The 13578-nt window shown below is 62.7% G+C and overlaps 1 protein-coding gene across 2 annotated transcripts; it reads left to right on the top strand.

Moving 5' to 3' along the window:
- The first annotated feature begins 4437 nt into the window (after window positions 1-4437).
- On the top strand, window positions 4438-13335 carry DNAAF3 (dynein axonemal assembly factor 3). 2 transcript variants are annotated; one of them, XM_075016478.1, is made up of 13 exons: window positions 4438-4460; window positions 4833-4919; window positions 5545-5687; window positions 7403-7496; window positions 7619-7776; window positions 9331-9507; window positions 9771-9893; window positions 10766-10885; window positions 11105-11327; window positions 12118-12238; window positions 12396-12470; window positions 12546-12988; window positions 13073-13335. In XM_075016478.1, the coding sequence occupies exons 2-12, from the start codon at window positions 4835-4837 to the stop codon at window positions 12712-12714; spliced, it is 1488 nt and encodes a 495-aa protein (XP_074872579.1). In that variant the 5' UTR covers window positions 4438-4460; window positions 4833-4834; the 3' UTR covers window positions 12715-12988; window positions 13073-13335. The 2 variants fall into 2 exon arrangements, with proteins under 2 accessions (XP_074872579.1, XP_074872578.1); XM_075016477.1 differs by having other exon boundaries at window positions 10763-10885.
- The last annotated feature ends 243 nt before the right edge of the window (window positions 13336-13578 follow it).

Genomic DNA, 13578 nt, shown 5'->3' with positions numbered 1-13578 from the left:
CGGGGGGGGAGTTTAGTTCCGGCTTTCCCAGGACCTGGGGCGTTTATTACCTGGCTCAGATTCATTCCCTCCCAGCGATGTTTTGTCTCTGTTTGTTCTGCCAGCGGCTCAGCTTGTGCCCATGAACTTGGGCTGGGCCCACGCCCATGTTGTCCCTGTTGTACCAGATCTTGCTGCTGGTCACCGATCCTCGCCCTTGTTAGCTAATTAACGTCCTGGAGTGGTGGGGGCTTGGCTGGAGGATCAGACAGTGAGTGTGGAAAAGCCGCTCAGGGCCATGGGATAGTCACTCTGATCCTGGCTCTGGGAAAGGAGTGGTGTCTAGTGGTTGGAGCTGGGGCGACAGCCAGGACTCCTGGGTTCTGTGCCCAGCTCAGGGAGGAAAGTGAGGTTAGAGCTGGGGAGGACCTGGAGTCCCTGATCCTGTTCCCCATCTGACCTCTGGCAAAGCTTTGTACGCCTTAACACAGAGCTAACACCCCAGTGCAACGCCCTCGGGCGCAATGAGCTGCCCTGTTCGTATGGGCCCACAGCCAGCAAGGCCACTCTGAGAGAGGGGAGCAAATCCACAAGCCAACCTCTTGGCTTTCCCGACTCAGAGGTCTCCCACTCTGTCATGGAGCCACCCTCCTCCCCAGGCCCAGTTTGGCTGTATTTTGTACCAAACAGCTTCTGTCAGCTATTGAGTCTCCTGAGAAGAACCTCCCTGCCCTACCCTGCCCTGCCCAGGGATTTCTGTTCCCAGCAAAATGAGCCAAAGAAGGCAAACCCCTGGGTCAAGAATAGTGGACAACAGTGTGGGGATGTTGGTCATTTTGTTTCCCATGTCGAACAAGCCGGTATCTTTGCTACCCTCCTCCAACCGTAGCAATAGTGTCCTTTGGGGACTAAGGGTGTCAGCCTCCCATTCCCCAACTCCGCCCTGTGTAAATATTACCCCTCTGTCTTCTCTCTCTCACCCCAAGCTGTAGGGAGAGGCGTGCTTGTGCTGTCACTCATTGGCCAGGCCTTGGTTAGCCGGCCACCCCTCCATCTCCTCCTCACCGGCCCAGTCTCAACAAAGCCATAAACAGAGTGGGACCTCTGCCCAAGGTGACCCTTGTCACGATGTTCGGAGGTGGCAAATTATTCTGGCAAAACGCAAGAAGCAGCTGAAGATGGTCAACGTGCACAGGAGCGTTGTAAGGCACACGAAGTCATTCTTCTGCTCTACTCTGTGCTAATCAGGCCTCAGCTCAAGGAATGTGTCCAGTTCTGGGCACCACATTTCCTGAAAGATGTGGAGAAATTGGAGAAGGTCCAGAGAAGAGCAACAAGAATGATTAAAGGTCTAGAGAACAAGAGCTATGAGGGGTGTCTGAAAGAAGCATTTGTTGGCTAAACCCAGGCTTGTGAGTTCAATCCCTGAGGGGGCCATTTATGGATCTGGGGCAAATAGATTTAAAAAAAAAAATCTGCCAGGGATGGTGATAGGTCCTGCAGTGGGGCAGGGGTCTGGACTTGATGACCTCTGAAGGTCCCTTCCAGCTTTATGAGATAGGTATCTCCATATTTAACTGGGCTTATTTAGCTCAGAAAAGAGGAGACAGAGAGGGGACATGATAGCGGTTTTCAAGTACCTCAAAGAGGGTTACAAGGAGGAGGGGTAAAAATTGTTCTCCTTGGCCTCTGACAATAGGACAAGGAGCAACGGGCTTAAACTGCAGCAAGGGAGGTTTAGGTTGGACATTAAGAAAAACTTCCTAAGAGTCAGGGTGGTTAAACAGTGGAATAAATTGTGTGGGGAGGTTGTGGAGTCTCCATTGCCGGAGATATTTTAGAGCACGTTAGACAGACACTTCTGATGGGTGGTCTAGATGGTGCTTGGTCCTTCTGTGAGGACAGAGGCCTGGATTCAATGATCTCTCAAGGTCCCTGTGAGGCAATGCTGAAGACTCGTCTCTCCAGTTTCCTTTCCACCCTACGTCCCAGTGTCTAGCAACAACCGGTGTGTAAGCACTCGGCACACAATGGCCTCTGCCAACCATCTAAGAGATGCTGTGTCAGCCCCCTCCCCGCCCCCGTGAGTCCCTCGTTAGTGGTTAAAGATGCCCCATGACCTCCATAACAAAGAACAAGGTGGCCTCCGCCTTTCCTTGATGGGCTGGAAGATAATGGCAGGCGGGGTCATGGACAGCTTGTGACATGTGGGTTTTAGCTCTGCCCTCCCATTTTGAGGACCTGCTCCCCCTGCCCCCCACAGTGCTGTCCTTTATGAGCTGCCCCTCTTCGAATAGGTTTTTGTATTGATGTATCTGACCCCGCGGTTATGTCGTCCCTTCATAAATAAATCGCAGAGCTCTGTCTTTCAAAGGTGTGCGCCTCGGTGCCTCCCCCGGACAAGGGGGAAGTTAACGTACTCTTGATTTACAGCGGGGGGAGGAAGACAAGAATCAGCCCAGCAATGCACCAGATTTGCACCACGTTGAGCGAGTGAGATTCTGCTCCTTTTCTCCTCATCACACTCCCAGCTGACAGCCCCACCTCTCCCTGGAGACCCTGCCATAACGAACCAGCACACAGGTCGCAGTGCTCACAGTAACCCGACAGAAACAAGCAAGGCCTGGTCCTCAACAGAGACTCTGTAATAACAAACTAGCACAGAGTTCAAGCGGCAAATGCCCTATATGGCCTGTTGCTTGCCAGTGACCCTACAATAACAAACCCTCACACACAGCCCACACCTAGTGAGTAACCCTACAAGAGCAATCCAGCAGTGGGCTTGTGAGAAACCCTACAATAATACACCAGGACACCAAGAGCTGGTTTCCAGGCATCTGGTCCATGCTTGCAGCCAACCTTGGGGCGCAGGCATGGCTGCAAGACAAAGCTGTTCACAGGTGCTGCAGTTCCAGCAAAGGGCAGGAGAACAGGTGCCAGCTGCCTGCCAGGCCCACCCTGCTGAGGCACCGTGGCCCGGGGGCTGCTGATTTGCAGCAAATTAGGGTATTAAATCCTCTGCCCCCCAACAAATCCCTGCCCAAACTAGGAGGTTTAGAGAAGTTATTCATTGTCAGCAGCTCAGGGGAGACGGGGCAGGGAGGGGAAGGAGCACTGATCAGAGACAGCAATGAAGGCTCCTGTGGCACCTTATAGACTAACAGAAAAGTTTTGAGCATGAGCTTTCGTGAGCACAGACTCACTCCATCAGTCCAGCATCTGATGAAGTGAGTCTGTGCTCACGAAAGCTCATGCTCAAAACTTCTGTCAGTCTATAAGGTGCCACAGGACCCTTCGTTGCTGTTACAGATCCAGACTAACACGGCTACCCCTCCGATACTTAATCAGAGACAGGCACTGATCAGAGACATGGCAGGCGGGTTTCCCCATGTCACAGTCTGGCCTGGTACTGATGGGGCAGCAAGGGGCTTTGGCTTCGCACTCAGCCCAGGCCAGCAGAGCTGGGGGCCCTGGCTCAGCCCCACGTGCTGGGCCTTTGGCTTTCTTCCCTGGACCCAGCCAGGCTAACGCTGGCTCTGCTAAATGCCCCCCAGAAACCTGCTCACCCCCCCAAACCCCTGGCTGAGAAGAGCTGGTCTAGAGCATGCCCAGAGGGCCCAGACTGGGCACAGGTGTGTGGATGGGGGTGGAGGGGGGTGGGAACAGTGCCTATGGAGATGGATGGCTAGATATGATGAATGTGTAGGAAGGTGGGTGGGTCGAGAGGGTGTGTGGGGTATATGGATGGGTGGCTACAAAAGGGTATATGTGAGAATGGATGGACTGATGATGGACAGACAGACTGGGCTAAAGATGGGTGGAGGGATGGATAGAAGAGTGGTGTGGCTGGACAGACAGACTGAGGTGAAGAAGAATGGATGGATGGACAGAGGTGGGGATGGATGGACGGACGGACAGACGGGAGCAAGGATGGATGGACGGATGGAGGTGGGGATGGATGGAGGCACTGACAGAGCTGAGGATGGTTGCCTGGGTGGATGGATGGCCAGATGGACGGACAGGTGGGGGTGAATGGATGGACAGAGGGACAGAGGTGAGGACAGGCGTAGGGAGAGAGGTGGGGCTGGACGGACAGAGGCAGGGATGGAGGGACAGACAGACAGATGGGCCCAGGGGGCAGAAGGGGTCGGGGGGGGAGGGGGAGGCGATGGGAGCACGGGGTGGGCAGGCTGGGGATGTGGGGGGAGAGTCGGAAGGGGCGTGGCTTCTGGAAAGGGGCGGGACCGAACAGTGGGCGTGGCTCCGCTGGGGTGGGGCTTGGGAGGGGGCGGGTGCAGTCGCGGGGCCCTGCAGGGAAGTGCTGGCCCCGTTGCCATGGCGACCGCGTCCTGCGGCGCAACCAAGCAGCCCTGTCCAGGCCCAGCCGGGCTGCGGTGGGTGGGACCCGGGGCCAGACCGGCTGCCCATTGGCCCGGAGCCCGGCCCGTCACGGGGAGGCCGGGGCCGCGGGAGGCAGCAGGGTAGGGTGAGCGCGTGGTGCCAGGGGTCCTGGAGGGGCGGGGGGGGTAAAAGTGGTGGGAGGAGAGATGGGGCAGCTGGGGGGCGGGTGGTCCCTGGGGAGGGTTGTGGGGGGCGGGGATCGTGGGGGGAGGGGGGAGGTTGTGGGGGGCAGAGGGGAGGTTGTGGGGAGAGGGGATCGTGGAGGGAGGGGGAGGTTGTGGGGAGCAGGGGGAGGATGTGGGGATCGTGGGGGGAGGGGGAGGTTGTGGGGAGCAGGGGGAGGATGCGGGGAGTAGAGGGGAGGTTGTGGGGATCATGGGAGGCAGGGGGAGGTTGTGGGGGCACCTCCCCCCATCCTTCCAGCCCCCCCCCGGATGTATCTTTGTTCCCAGCCATGACGACAGCAGCGGGCTGCGGAGACGGCTTTGGCACGACCTGCTGGTGGGGCTTCTCCCCCGCACTCGACTTGCAGCAGGAATGTGGGTCCCCCTTGTGCCCTGCCTTATGGTAGCACCTGGGAGCCCCCGTGTCCTGGCCCAGAGCCTAGAAGCCCCCTGCCCCAAAGAGCTGACAGGCCCCCTCCCACCCCCAGGGGTCCAGCCCAGCTCCTCCAGTCTATTCTTCCCCACCCCTGAGGGGCAGAGTCAGATTCCTGCCCTTCCATCTGTTTCCCCATCCCAAGAGGCTGCCGCAGGGTGAGCCTGGTCCCCTCCAGTCTGTTGGTGCCTCGATCGGGTAGAAATAGAATCATCTCTGTATGTTCATTTCAGAGCATGTGGCCTCGGACCTGTGGCCTGTTCCCCTTCCCAGCCTGCAGTGGGTTCTCTTTCTGAGCTTTGCTGGTTTAAATGTAGAGGGAGGCTGGTTACATGGGGACTCCTCACCAGCACCCCGGGTGGAGATGCAGCCCCCTGGGGTGGGGCGCAGGAGCTCTGTACACGGGGACCCCTCGCCCAGCGCTGAGATGGGACCTTTCTGGGGTTGGGTGAGGGGGTTGGGCTCACAGGCACCCCTCACCCAGCAGTAAGATTTGCCCCCTCTGGTGTGGGGCACGGGATCAGGGTTACCTAGGGCTGAGATGGACCCGTTCTGTTTTCCCTGCAGGTCTGGAGAGCTCCCTGGAGCATCTCTGTCTGTCACAGGACGACCTGCCAGAGCTCAATATCCTGCTGGTGGGCTCTGTGGACGGCCGGCACATCCTCAAGACCATGAGTCAAGCCCACCACTGGCCGAAGAGGAGGATCAATGTAGGCGTGTCCCCTTCCCTGCTCCCCCGCCTCTGGCCGGGCCGGCATGAGGCAGAAGCGTAGTGTAGTGGTACAGCACAGGAGCGAACAGGATCCGGCCTCTGGGGAGCTGAGTTCTCCCCCGAGCTCTGGGAGGGGAGCAAGGTCTAGTGGTTGGAGCTGGGGGAGGCCAGGACTGTGTACCAGGATTTCTGGGTTCCATTCCCAGCTAGGCCCCATTGCCATGCCAGCTCCCCCAGTTTGGAAGGGCCGTTAGGATCCCAGACCAACCTGTTCCCCTCCTGGGGTCAGCAGAGGCTGCAGTGACAGCTCTGGCAGTGGGGCCTGCCGCAGCCGCCCAACATGTTTCTGAGCTGGTGTCAGGACTCATCAGGCTGACGGGCGAGACGGGGACGGTTGGTTCTGCGGGGCGTCCTGTGGCCGGCAACGTGCAGCGCTGGGGGGTGGGGGTGAGTGATGGGAGAGTTGTTCTGGCAGCTGGGTCCCCTCTCACCCCCCCCCGACACTGCTGCTCTGACAGCCCCTCAAGGCTCCATGCTCTCGCTGGGCCCTGCTGCCCAGCTGAGGGGGTGCAGCGGGAGTTGGCACCTGCAGTTATCCAGGGGAGAGAAGGGTCAGAAGAGAAGCATGAGGAGACAACTGCCCCGTGGCGCCTCGGTGGGGCTGGAGCAGCCAGGAGCGCTCCTGCCGCACCTGGCACGCACCCTGGCTCAACACACAGGGGGAGGCCTAGGCTGGGTGATAGGAAGCGGTGTGTCGCTGTGGGGAGCGTAGGGATGGGGGCCAAGGGAGCCGGTGGAATCTGCAGCCTTAGAGGTTCTTTAAGGCCGTGTGCCACAGACCCCTGGCAGGGTGGTTGAAGTGGCCTTTTAGCTGGGGGTGGGGGTGATGTAGTGGGGGACACGTGGGGGGGCTCACAGAGGGTAACCGAGGCAACCAGGTGGCACCTCTGCCCTGCAGGCAAAGGGGGAGGTGAAGCCTGAGGGGTTGGAATTGGAAATGGGAGTTGGGAAGCAGTTGGTCTGGGCTGGGAGAGAGAGAGAGACAGACAAGGGGGCAAGGCCCTGGCTCAGGGGACCCCTCAGGGCCTCCTCTCCCCAACATGGATTGGACTGGCTGTCCCTGCCAGCTGCACTGACCCCTCTGTACGACACTGTGTCCTGTCAGCTAATAAACCCTCTGGTCTCCTGCTGAGTGAGAGTCACTCCTGCCTGGGGATGGGGTGCAGAGCCTGGGGACCCCGAACCCCACTGCAGTGGGCTAGCTGCCTCCTGAGGCTTCTTCCAACCTTAATTGTCTATGATTCTAGGCCTGATCCCCGCAGCACCCCCTGCGCTCCTCCCACAGCCGGCGCGCCTGCCCCATGCCCCCCCGCCACAGCCGGCACACCCACCCCGCTCCCCCCACAGCCGGCGCGCCCGCCCCGCTCCCCCCGCACCCCCTGCTGGGAGAGGTGGGCTGGAGTAGCCGGGAGCTCCCCGCTTCACAAGCTAAGCTCTTTACTGCAGCCAACGTGACAGTCTGGCCTAGTGGGTTTCACAGGCAAAGTCGGGGCTGTGTTGTAGAAATATTTCTCTCAGGGTCTCTCAGGCCACCAGCTCCCCGAGCTCCTGCCCAGCTGCTCGGTGGGTGTGGAAGGATCTGTCACATGCACTGGGTGGGGAGACCTGCCCCAGCCAGGCCTCGGCTCTCCCTTGGTTCGTTTCTTTTCTCAGTTCTACCTCGTGGAGAGTAACCTCGAGGCGCTGGGCCGGCAGCTGCTCTTCCTCAGCCTCGCCCTGGAGCCCCCGGAGAAAATGGGCCTGCAAGGTAAATCCCCTTCTCCGCCCACTAGGCCCTGTTCCCCCCCAGAGCTGGGGACGCACCCCAGAGTCCAGGCTCCCAGTACTAGGGGGAGGCTCTGACGGCAGCTCCCGCCCTCCCCTCCGCAGAGAAGAGTGAAATGTTCCTGGAGCTGTTGGGCAACAGCCTGATCCGCAGCCCCACATCCGCCTACCTGCAGGAGCAGTCGGACCTGTTCATCCGCTACGTCACCGACCCCGACTTCCAGCAGCGCCATCTGGGGGCCGTGGATATGTCTGCCCTGAAGGTGGGTGCGGGTCACTTCTCACCGCAGCCGCTGGCCTTCCTGGGAGCCCGTGCGGCACTTAGAGCAGCTGTGGAGCTCGGGCTGCTGGCAAACACCGCCAGTGTCTTCGGGAGCTGTGTTGGCAAAGTCTGAGGGTCCCCAGGCCCTGCACCGCCCCCGCGGTCAGAGGTGGCCCTCAGCCCGCAGGGGGAGCGGGAGCTTATCAGGTTACAGGGGCACAGCGTGGAACAGACTAGTCAGAACAGGAACCGGGAGCAGTCACTACAGTCCAGCCCAGTGAGCGGGCCCAGAGCCAGGGCCTGGCTCCTTTCCTGCGCCCCCAGCCAGCCCAGACTGCCCCACTCCCCCCAGCATGGTCCGAGCCCCCAGCCAGGATCCTCCGGCATTTGTCCTGCTTCCCAGGCCAAAGGGGTCACGTGATCGCCCCCCCCACCCCCGGGCTCAGGCTGTGTGTGTGGGGGAGGGCGTCACACTGAAATTCCCATCGCCAACCGGGTGTTGGTGCAGAGCCCCGGGAAACTGAGGCACGCACAGAGGCTTCCTGTAGGATGTAGCACTCACCTGCCACATAACACGGTGACTAAACCCTGCCCTTCCCATGAGCTGTAGCGCCCATTCGCCTCTCTGGGCCTGGCTCCCAGGCCAGACTACGTTTCCCAAGATGCACTGCAGTCTCGCTGGCAAGGGTGATGTGCATCGCGGCTGAGGCATGGCTGCACTGCATCATGGGAGTTGTAGTTCCAGCAACATAGATGCCTCCTGCCTTTGTGGTTGCTGCGGCCCCGACTTGGGGCGTGGGAGGAGGGCGAAGGATGGGTTGGGGTACAGAACCCTGGGGATCCTGGGGAAACAGCACCAGCCGCCAGCCTGCAATTTCATAGGGCTGGGCAGCCGGAAGCGGCCAGCTGCACGGACAGGCAGTAGGGACTCTGGGAGGGATTTGGGGTTGCGATGGGGAACCAGCCACACTGAGCACCCTGGGCGAATGGGACCCATCCAACGGAGCAGCTGGCACAGGAGCAGAGAGGCTGTTTGGCTCTGGATCCGGCCATGGGGAGAGGCGGCGGGAACCCTGCGCCCGCTGGGGCCTGCAGTTCCAGGGGGACGTGGTGAGCTGGCAGCAGGGCCCGGAGAGACCCCGGGGATGAGCACTGCCGGCGAGCGACGGATGCCAGGAGCTGCAGCCATTTAGCTGAGCAGAGACTGGCTGGGGGACCCACTCCCAGCTCCAGTCCCGATGGGGGGAGTGGACACCGGCTGACGGGGAGCACCTGAGGGCAGGGCGCTGGTGAGAGGCACGCGGAGGTGTGTTGTGAGCACAGTCGTTAACCGCTGGGCGCGGTGGGGCCCCCCCAGGGCAAGTTCTCAATCCCGACTGTCTAGTGCTGTGATCGCTCTGCTTGGGGAGTCTCTGTCTGACCAGTGCCAGGCGTGTGGGGGGGGGGGGGGCGAGACCTGCTGCCCCTCTGGCCGTGGGGGGGGGTGACTTCAGGGCAGCTCCCAGCGGGAGCCCCTCCTGCCCCACGCACCTGCCTGCGGCTCTTTCTCCGCCAGTTCAAGGAGCGGGACCAGCTGGAGGCCATCTTCCGATTCTGGCGCAGCCCAGCCCCGCAGGCCTTCCCGATCGCCCGGCTCTGGGACCTGCGGCTCCGGCAGTACCTGGGCACTCGCTATGATGCCCGCCGGGGGGTGTGCAACTGGGACCTCACCATGCAGCTGCACGAGCGGGGGGTGAGCCTGTGGGCGTGGTGGGGGATTCTCCCCTGGCTGCAGCTCCAGGTGCTGGGCTGCGGGGGGCGGTGTGGGGCTCAGCAGGGGGTGGAGCAGGGGGCGCTGGGCTGCCAGGGAACGGGGTGGCTCTCCCCTGGCATGCAGTGCTGCCCCACGCCCTGGGGGCGGTAGAGGCGCTGGCCCTGCTGGGTTTCCAGGGGCTGTGAAGAGCCTGTCCAGCAGCCCCCAGCCGGGGAGTCTCACCCCCTTCCTGCCCCCCTCAGGCCAGAGCCATCAGCGGGCGGGAGTTCTCCCGGTGGCGGGACACGGGCGTGGCCTTCGAGCTGCGGGAGGGTGTCTACGATGTGCCCAACAAAACCTTGGCGTCTGGGAGGCTTGTGAGACACGTGAGCACCAGGGGACCCTGGGGGGTCCCGGAGCAGGATGGGGGCTGGAGCCCAGGGGCAGGGGAGGCTGGAGAGGAGGCACTGCCAAGGGAGAGGGGGAAGATTGTTGCAGCCGGGGGAGCTGGCGAGGGCTGCGAGAGCCCAGGCGGGAATCTCAGGTGGGGAAGTTGGAAAGGGGCTGATAGGCTGGGAGGACAGTGGTGGGGGTCTCAGGTGGGGCTGGGGGCGGCTGTGGGCTGGGGAGGTGTTGGGGGTCTGAGGTGGGGCTGGGGGCGGCTGGGGGCCGGGGAGGTGGTGGGGGTCTCAGGCGGGGCTGGGGGCGGCTGTGGGCCAGGGAGGTGGTGGGGGTCTGAGGTGGGGCTGGGGGCGGCTGTCAGCCGGGGAGATGGTGGGGGTCTCAGGGGGCTGGGGGCTGCTGTGGGCCAGGGAGGTGGTGGGGGTCTCAGGTGGGGCTGGGGCGGCTGGGGCCCAGGGAGATGGTGGGGGTCTCAGGTGGGGCTGGGGGCGGCTGTTGGCCAGGGAGGTGGTGGGGATGTCAGGTGGGGCTGGAGGCGGCTGGGGCCCAGGGAGGTGGTGGGGGTCTCAGGTGGGGCTGGGGGCGGCTGTGGGCTGGGGAGGTGGTGCGGATCTCAGGTGGGGCTGGAGGCGGCTGGGGCCCAGGGAGGTGGTGGGGGTCTCAGGTGGGGCTGTGGGCGGCTGTGGGCTGGGGAGGTGGTGGGGATCTCAGGTGGGGCTGGAGGCGGCTGGGGCCCAGGGAGGTGGTGGGGGTCTCAGGTGGGGCTGGGTGTGGCTGTGGGCTGGGGAGGTGGTGGGGGTATTGGGGGGCTGCCGCAGGCCAGCGGGGTAACATAGTGTCTCCCTCTGCCCAGAAGGGGGAGCTGGTGCCAGCCCGGGGGTACTGGGGCGACATTGCCACGGGGCCGTACATCCCCTTTGGGATCGAGTGCGAGGAGCCAAGTCTGCTGAGAACCGTCAATGGGATCCCGGCCAAGGCAAGGCCAGGCCAGGGCCTTCTGGGGGAGGGTCCCCCAGAGCGGGAGGGAGCCCTCGGGAGGACGCTGGGACATGGGAGAGAAAGCAGGGGAGCCCTGATCCCACGGAGGAGGGGAGCCCTGATCTGAGGGGGGGCAACAGGGAAGAATTTGGAAGGTCTGATCTGGGGGGGCAGGGTTTGGGAGACCCTCTCCCACCTCCCTCCTCTCCATTACCAGACTGCCCAGGAGATCTCCTTGTACAACATCACGGCCCTCTTCCACGAACTGACAGCCCGGGCCCGCTACAGCCCCCCGCCGCCCTCCCCGGAGGGGGCCAGTGGGGCTGCCCCGGCCCAGGAGAACCCAGCTTCGTCACCGCCCTCCCCGGAGGGGACCAGTGGGGCTGCCCCGGCCCAGGAGAGCCCTGCCCTGAATCCCGATCTGGGCCTCCAGGGTCTGGGTGAGTTCTTGTGCCATGAGAGGGAGGGATTTGATGAGGGGGGAGCGACTCCTTCTCCCCTTCTGTCTGTCTGTCCTGCAGCCCCAGCTCTGCCTGAGTCACCCTGAGCCAGGGCTCCGTCCCTCCCGCTCTGGGGGCTGTGCCATAGTGGGGGCGCTGTCCACCCAAGTGGCCCTGCGTCCACCCTGGTTTTGCGTTCACTGGTTGCTGTTGTGCTGAGTGAGGTCCCTGCTGCCTGAGGTTGGTCTGCAGGGACTTGGGGTGTGTCTGTGCGCAACACCCAGCTGGCAACGGTCCCCCAGGGGAGGTTCTCTGGCACCTCAGCTAGGTGGAGGTGTCTGAATAAAGCAAGGGGCGTGGCCGCCTGGGGGCTGAGGGCCCAGTGGTGGGGCGTGGGGGTTGGTCTCGGCTGGGTAGGGTGAGGACAGCAGACTGGGAGCGGGATGGGGGTTCAGGGCCCCTGCGCCCTTTCCCCCTGGAGGAATCAGGCTGCCCACCCTGGGCCTGTGCTGACACCGCTCCTGGGCTCTGCTGTGCCACCGAGCAGCACTAAACCTTCATGTCTGGCTGATGATGGGGGTGCAGGGTCAGGGGCTCCCCAGCACGTCGTCACAGTGGGGGCCACAAGAGTGGACAGCACCCTACCTGCGTCACAGGGGGACCCCAGCCTTCCAGGCCCCTCAGCACTGACCTGGGGGGCAGAGCCCAGTCCAGTCCTGGAAGCCCAGGGATGTGGGGGATCCCCCCCATGTCCCAGCCCCACGCTGATCAGCATCAGTCCTCTCCCCAGGCACCGCCAGCCCCGAGCCCGGCCCCATCCGGATTCACTTCCTGCCCCTCAGCTGCACAGCCCGGCTGCCCTGCAAGAGCAGCTATCAGCAGCACTTCCACCTGCTCTACTTCTCTTGCAGGTAGGGCTGCCGGCCGGGCCCAGGGGAGGGGAGGGAGGGCGGCTGGGGGGTAGCTCCCAGGCCATCCCCAGCTCTGGGCGGGAGAGATCCCCGATCCCAGCTGCCTTCCCCACCCTGGAACCACAGGCCAGTCCAGTGCGACCCCTCTGCCTTCCAGCACTGTGAACACCCTGACCCCGGAGCTGCAGCTGGTCTGTGCCCCCGGCGCCATGCTGATTGCTGAGCTGACCAGGTGAGTGCCAGCTGGGGGGCCCGCTATGGGGCACGTTCCTGCTTTGTCTCCCTTCTGACCCCCATCTCCCCACAGCTTCCTGCCCGACGTGCGGAAAGAGCAGGCAGACGCCTTCCTGGCCAGGGTGACGGCCATGGCCGCGGAGGCTGGCTTCAAACCGTGCCGGATGCCTGATGGACAGCACCGGGCCTGGGCCCGCTTCCAGCTCCAGCCAGAGGGACCCCGGCCCAGTCCCACACACTAGCCTCCTTCGCCCCCTCGGCTCCCGATGGCCCCCGAAGCCAGGAGCCCATATGCCCTCCTGTCTTCCCCTGGCCTGGCACCACGAGGGGAGATTAAACAAAGACTGTGAATGGCTGACTAAATACAAAAGCAGCTTCCCTTCCCTTGGTGTTCACGCCGCCAGATCAACGGCTGGTAGTCAGCCTCACCCCTGTGAGCTAACCTTGTTATCTCCAGCCTTGCTCTGGCTTATTTACACCTGGCCCTGCAGATTTCCAAGACCAGCATCTGATGAAGTGAGTCTGTGCTCACGAAAGCTCATGCTCAAAACTTTTCTGTTAGTCTATAAGGTGCCACAGGACCCTTCGTTGCTGTTACAGATCCAGACTAACATGGCTACCCGCCTCCGATCCTTAGCCGCTGGGAGCTGCTCCGCTGTCACACACACCCAGCCTAACTCACACATCCACCCCCCCACACTCCATCGCCCCACACAAACGGGGAGGGGGCCATGGGCTCCTGGGGCACCTCCCTGTATGGGTGCAGCAGGTGGGTGAGTGCTTGTCCCAGCCTTGTGGGTGCTGGTTCATAAAGATCCTCAGCATTGGCCCCAGCAGCCCTGTGAAGCTCTGCCCCAGCCGGGGGGTGTGAGAGCAGCAGGCTGGGACCTGGGAGCCGCACCCCACACGTCTCCCACAAGCTTTGCAGCAGGGCTGACATGCAGCAGGACCCCTGGGGGGCTCGCCCTCGCCCTGCTGCGAATGGAGAGGTCAGGGCCGCTGCGATGGGCAGCAAGCGGCGAAACCTGCTGCCGCCGCCAGGAAGAAGTTCTGCCCAGATCCGCTGGCCTTGCTGAGGGGCCCTGCTGTGGGCCTCCACACCCGGG

Source organism: Carettochelys insculpta, chromosome 22 (assembly GCF_033958435.1).
Source record: "Carettochelys insculpta isolate YL-2023 chromosome 22, ASM3395843v1, whole genome shotgun sequence".
Lineage (NCBI taxonomy): Eukaryota > Metazoa > Chordata > Testudines > Carettochelyidae > Carettochelys > Carettochelys insculpta.
This window is presented reverse-complemented; position numbering and strand designations above follow the sequence as displayed.

Excerpts from the sequence above, each read along its gene's own strand:
- DNAAF3 (XM_075016477.1), top strand. The coding sequence starts at position 4,835 with ATGACGACAGCAGCGGGCTGCGGAGACGGCTTTGGCACGACCTGCTGG. Across the intron at positions 7,777-9,330 it reads TGGATATGTCTGCCCTGAAG|TTCAAGGAGCGGGACCAGCT; the intron begins GTGGGTGCGGGT and ends TTTCTCCGCCAG. Across the intron at positions 9,894-10,762 it reads CTGGGAGGCTTGTGAGACAC|AAGGGGGAGCTGGTGCCAGC; the intron begins GTGAGCACCAGG and ends CCCTCTGCCCAG.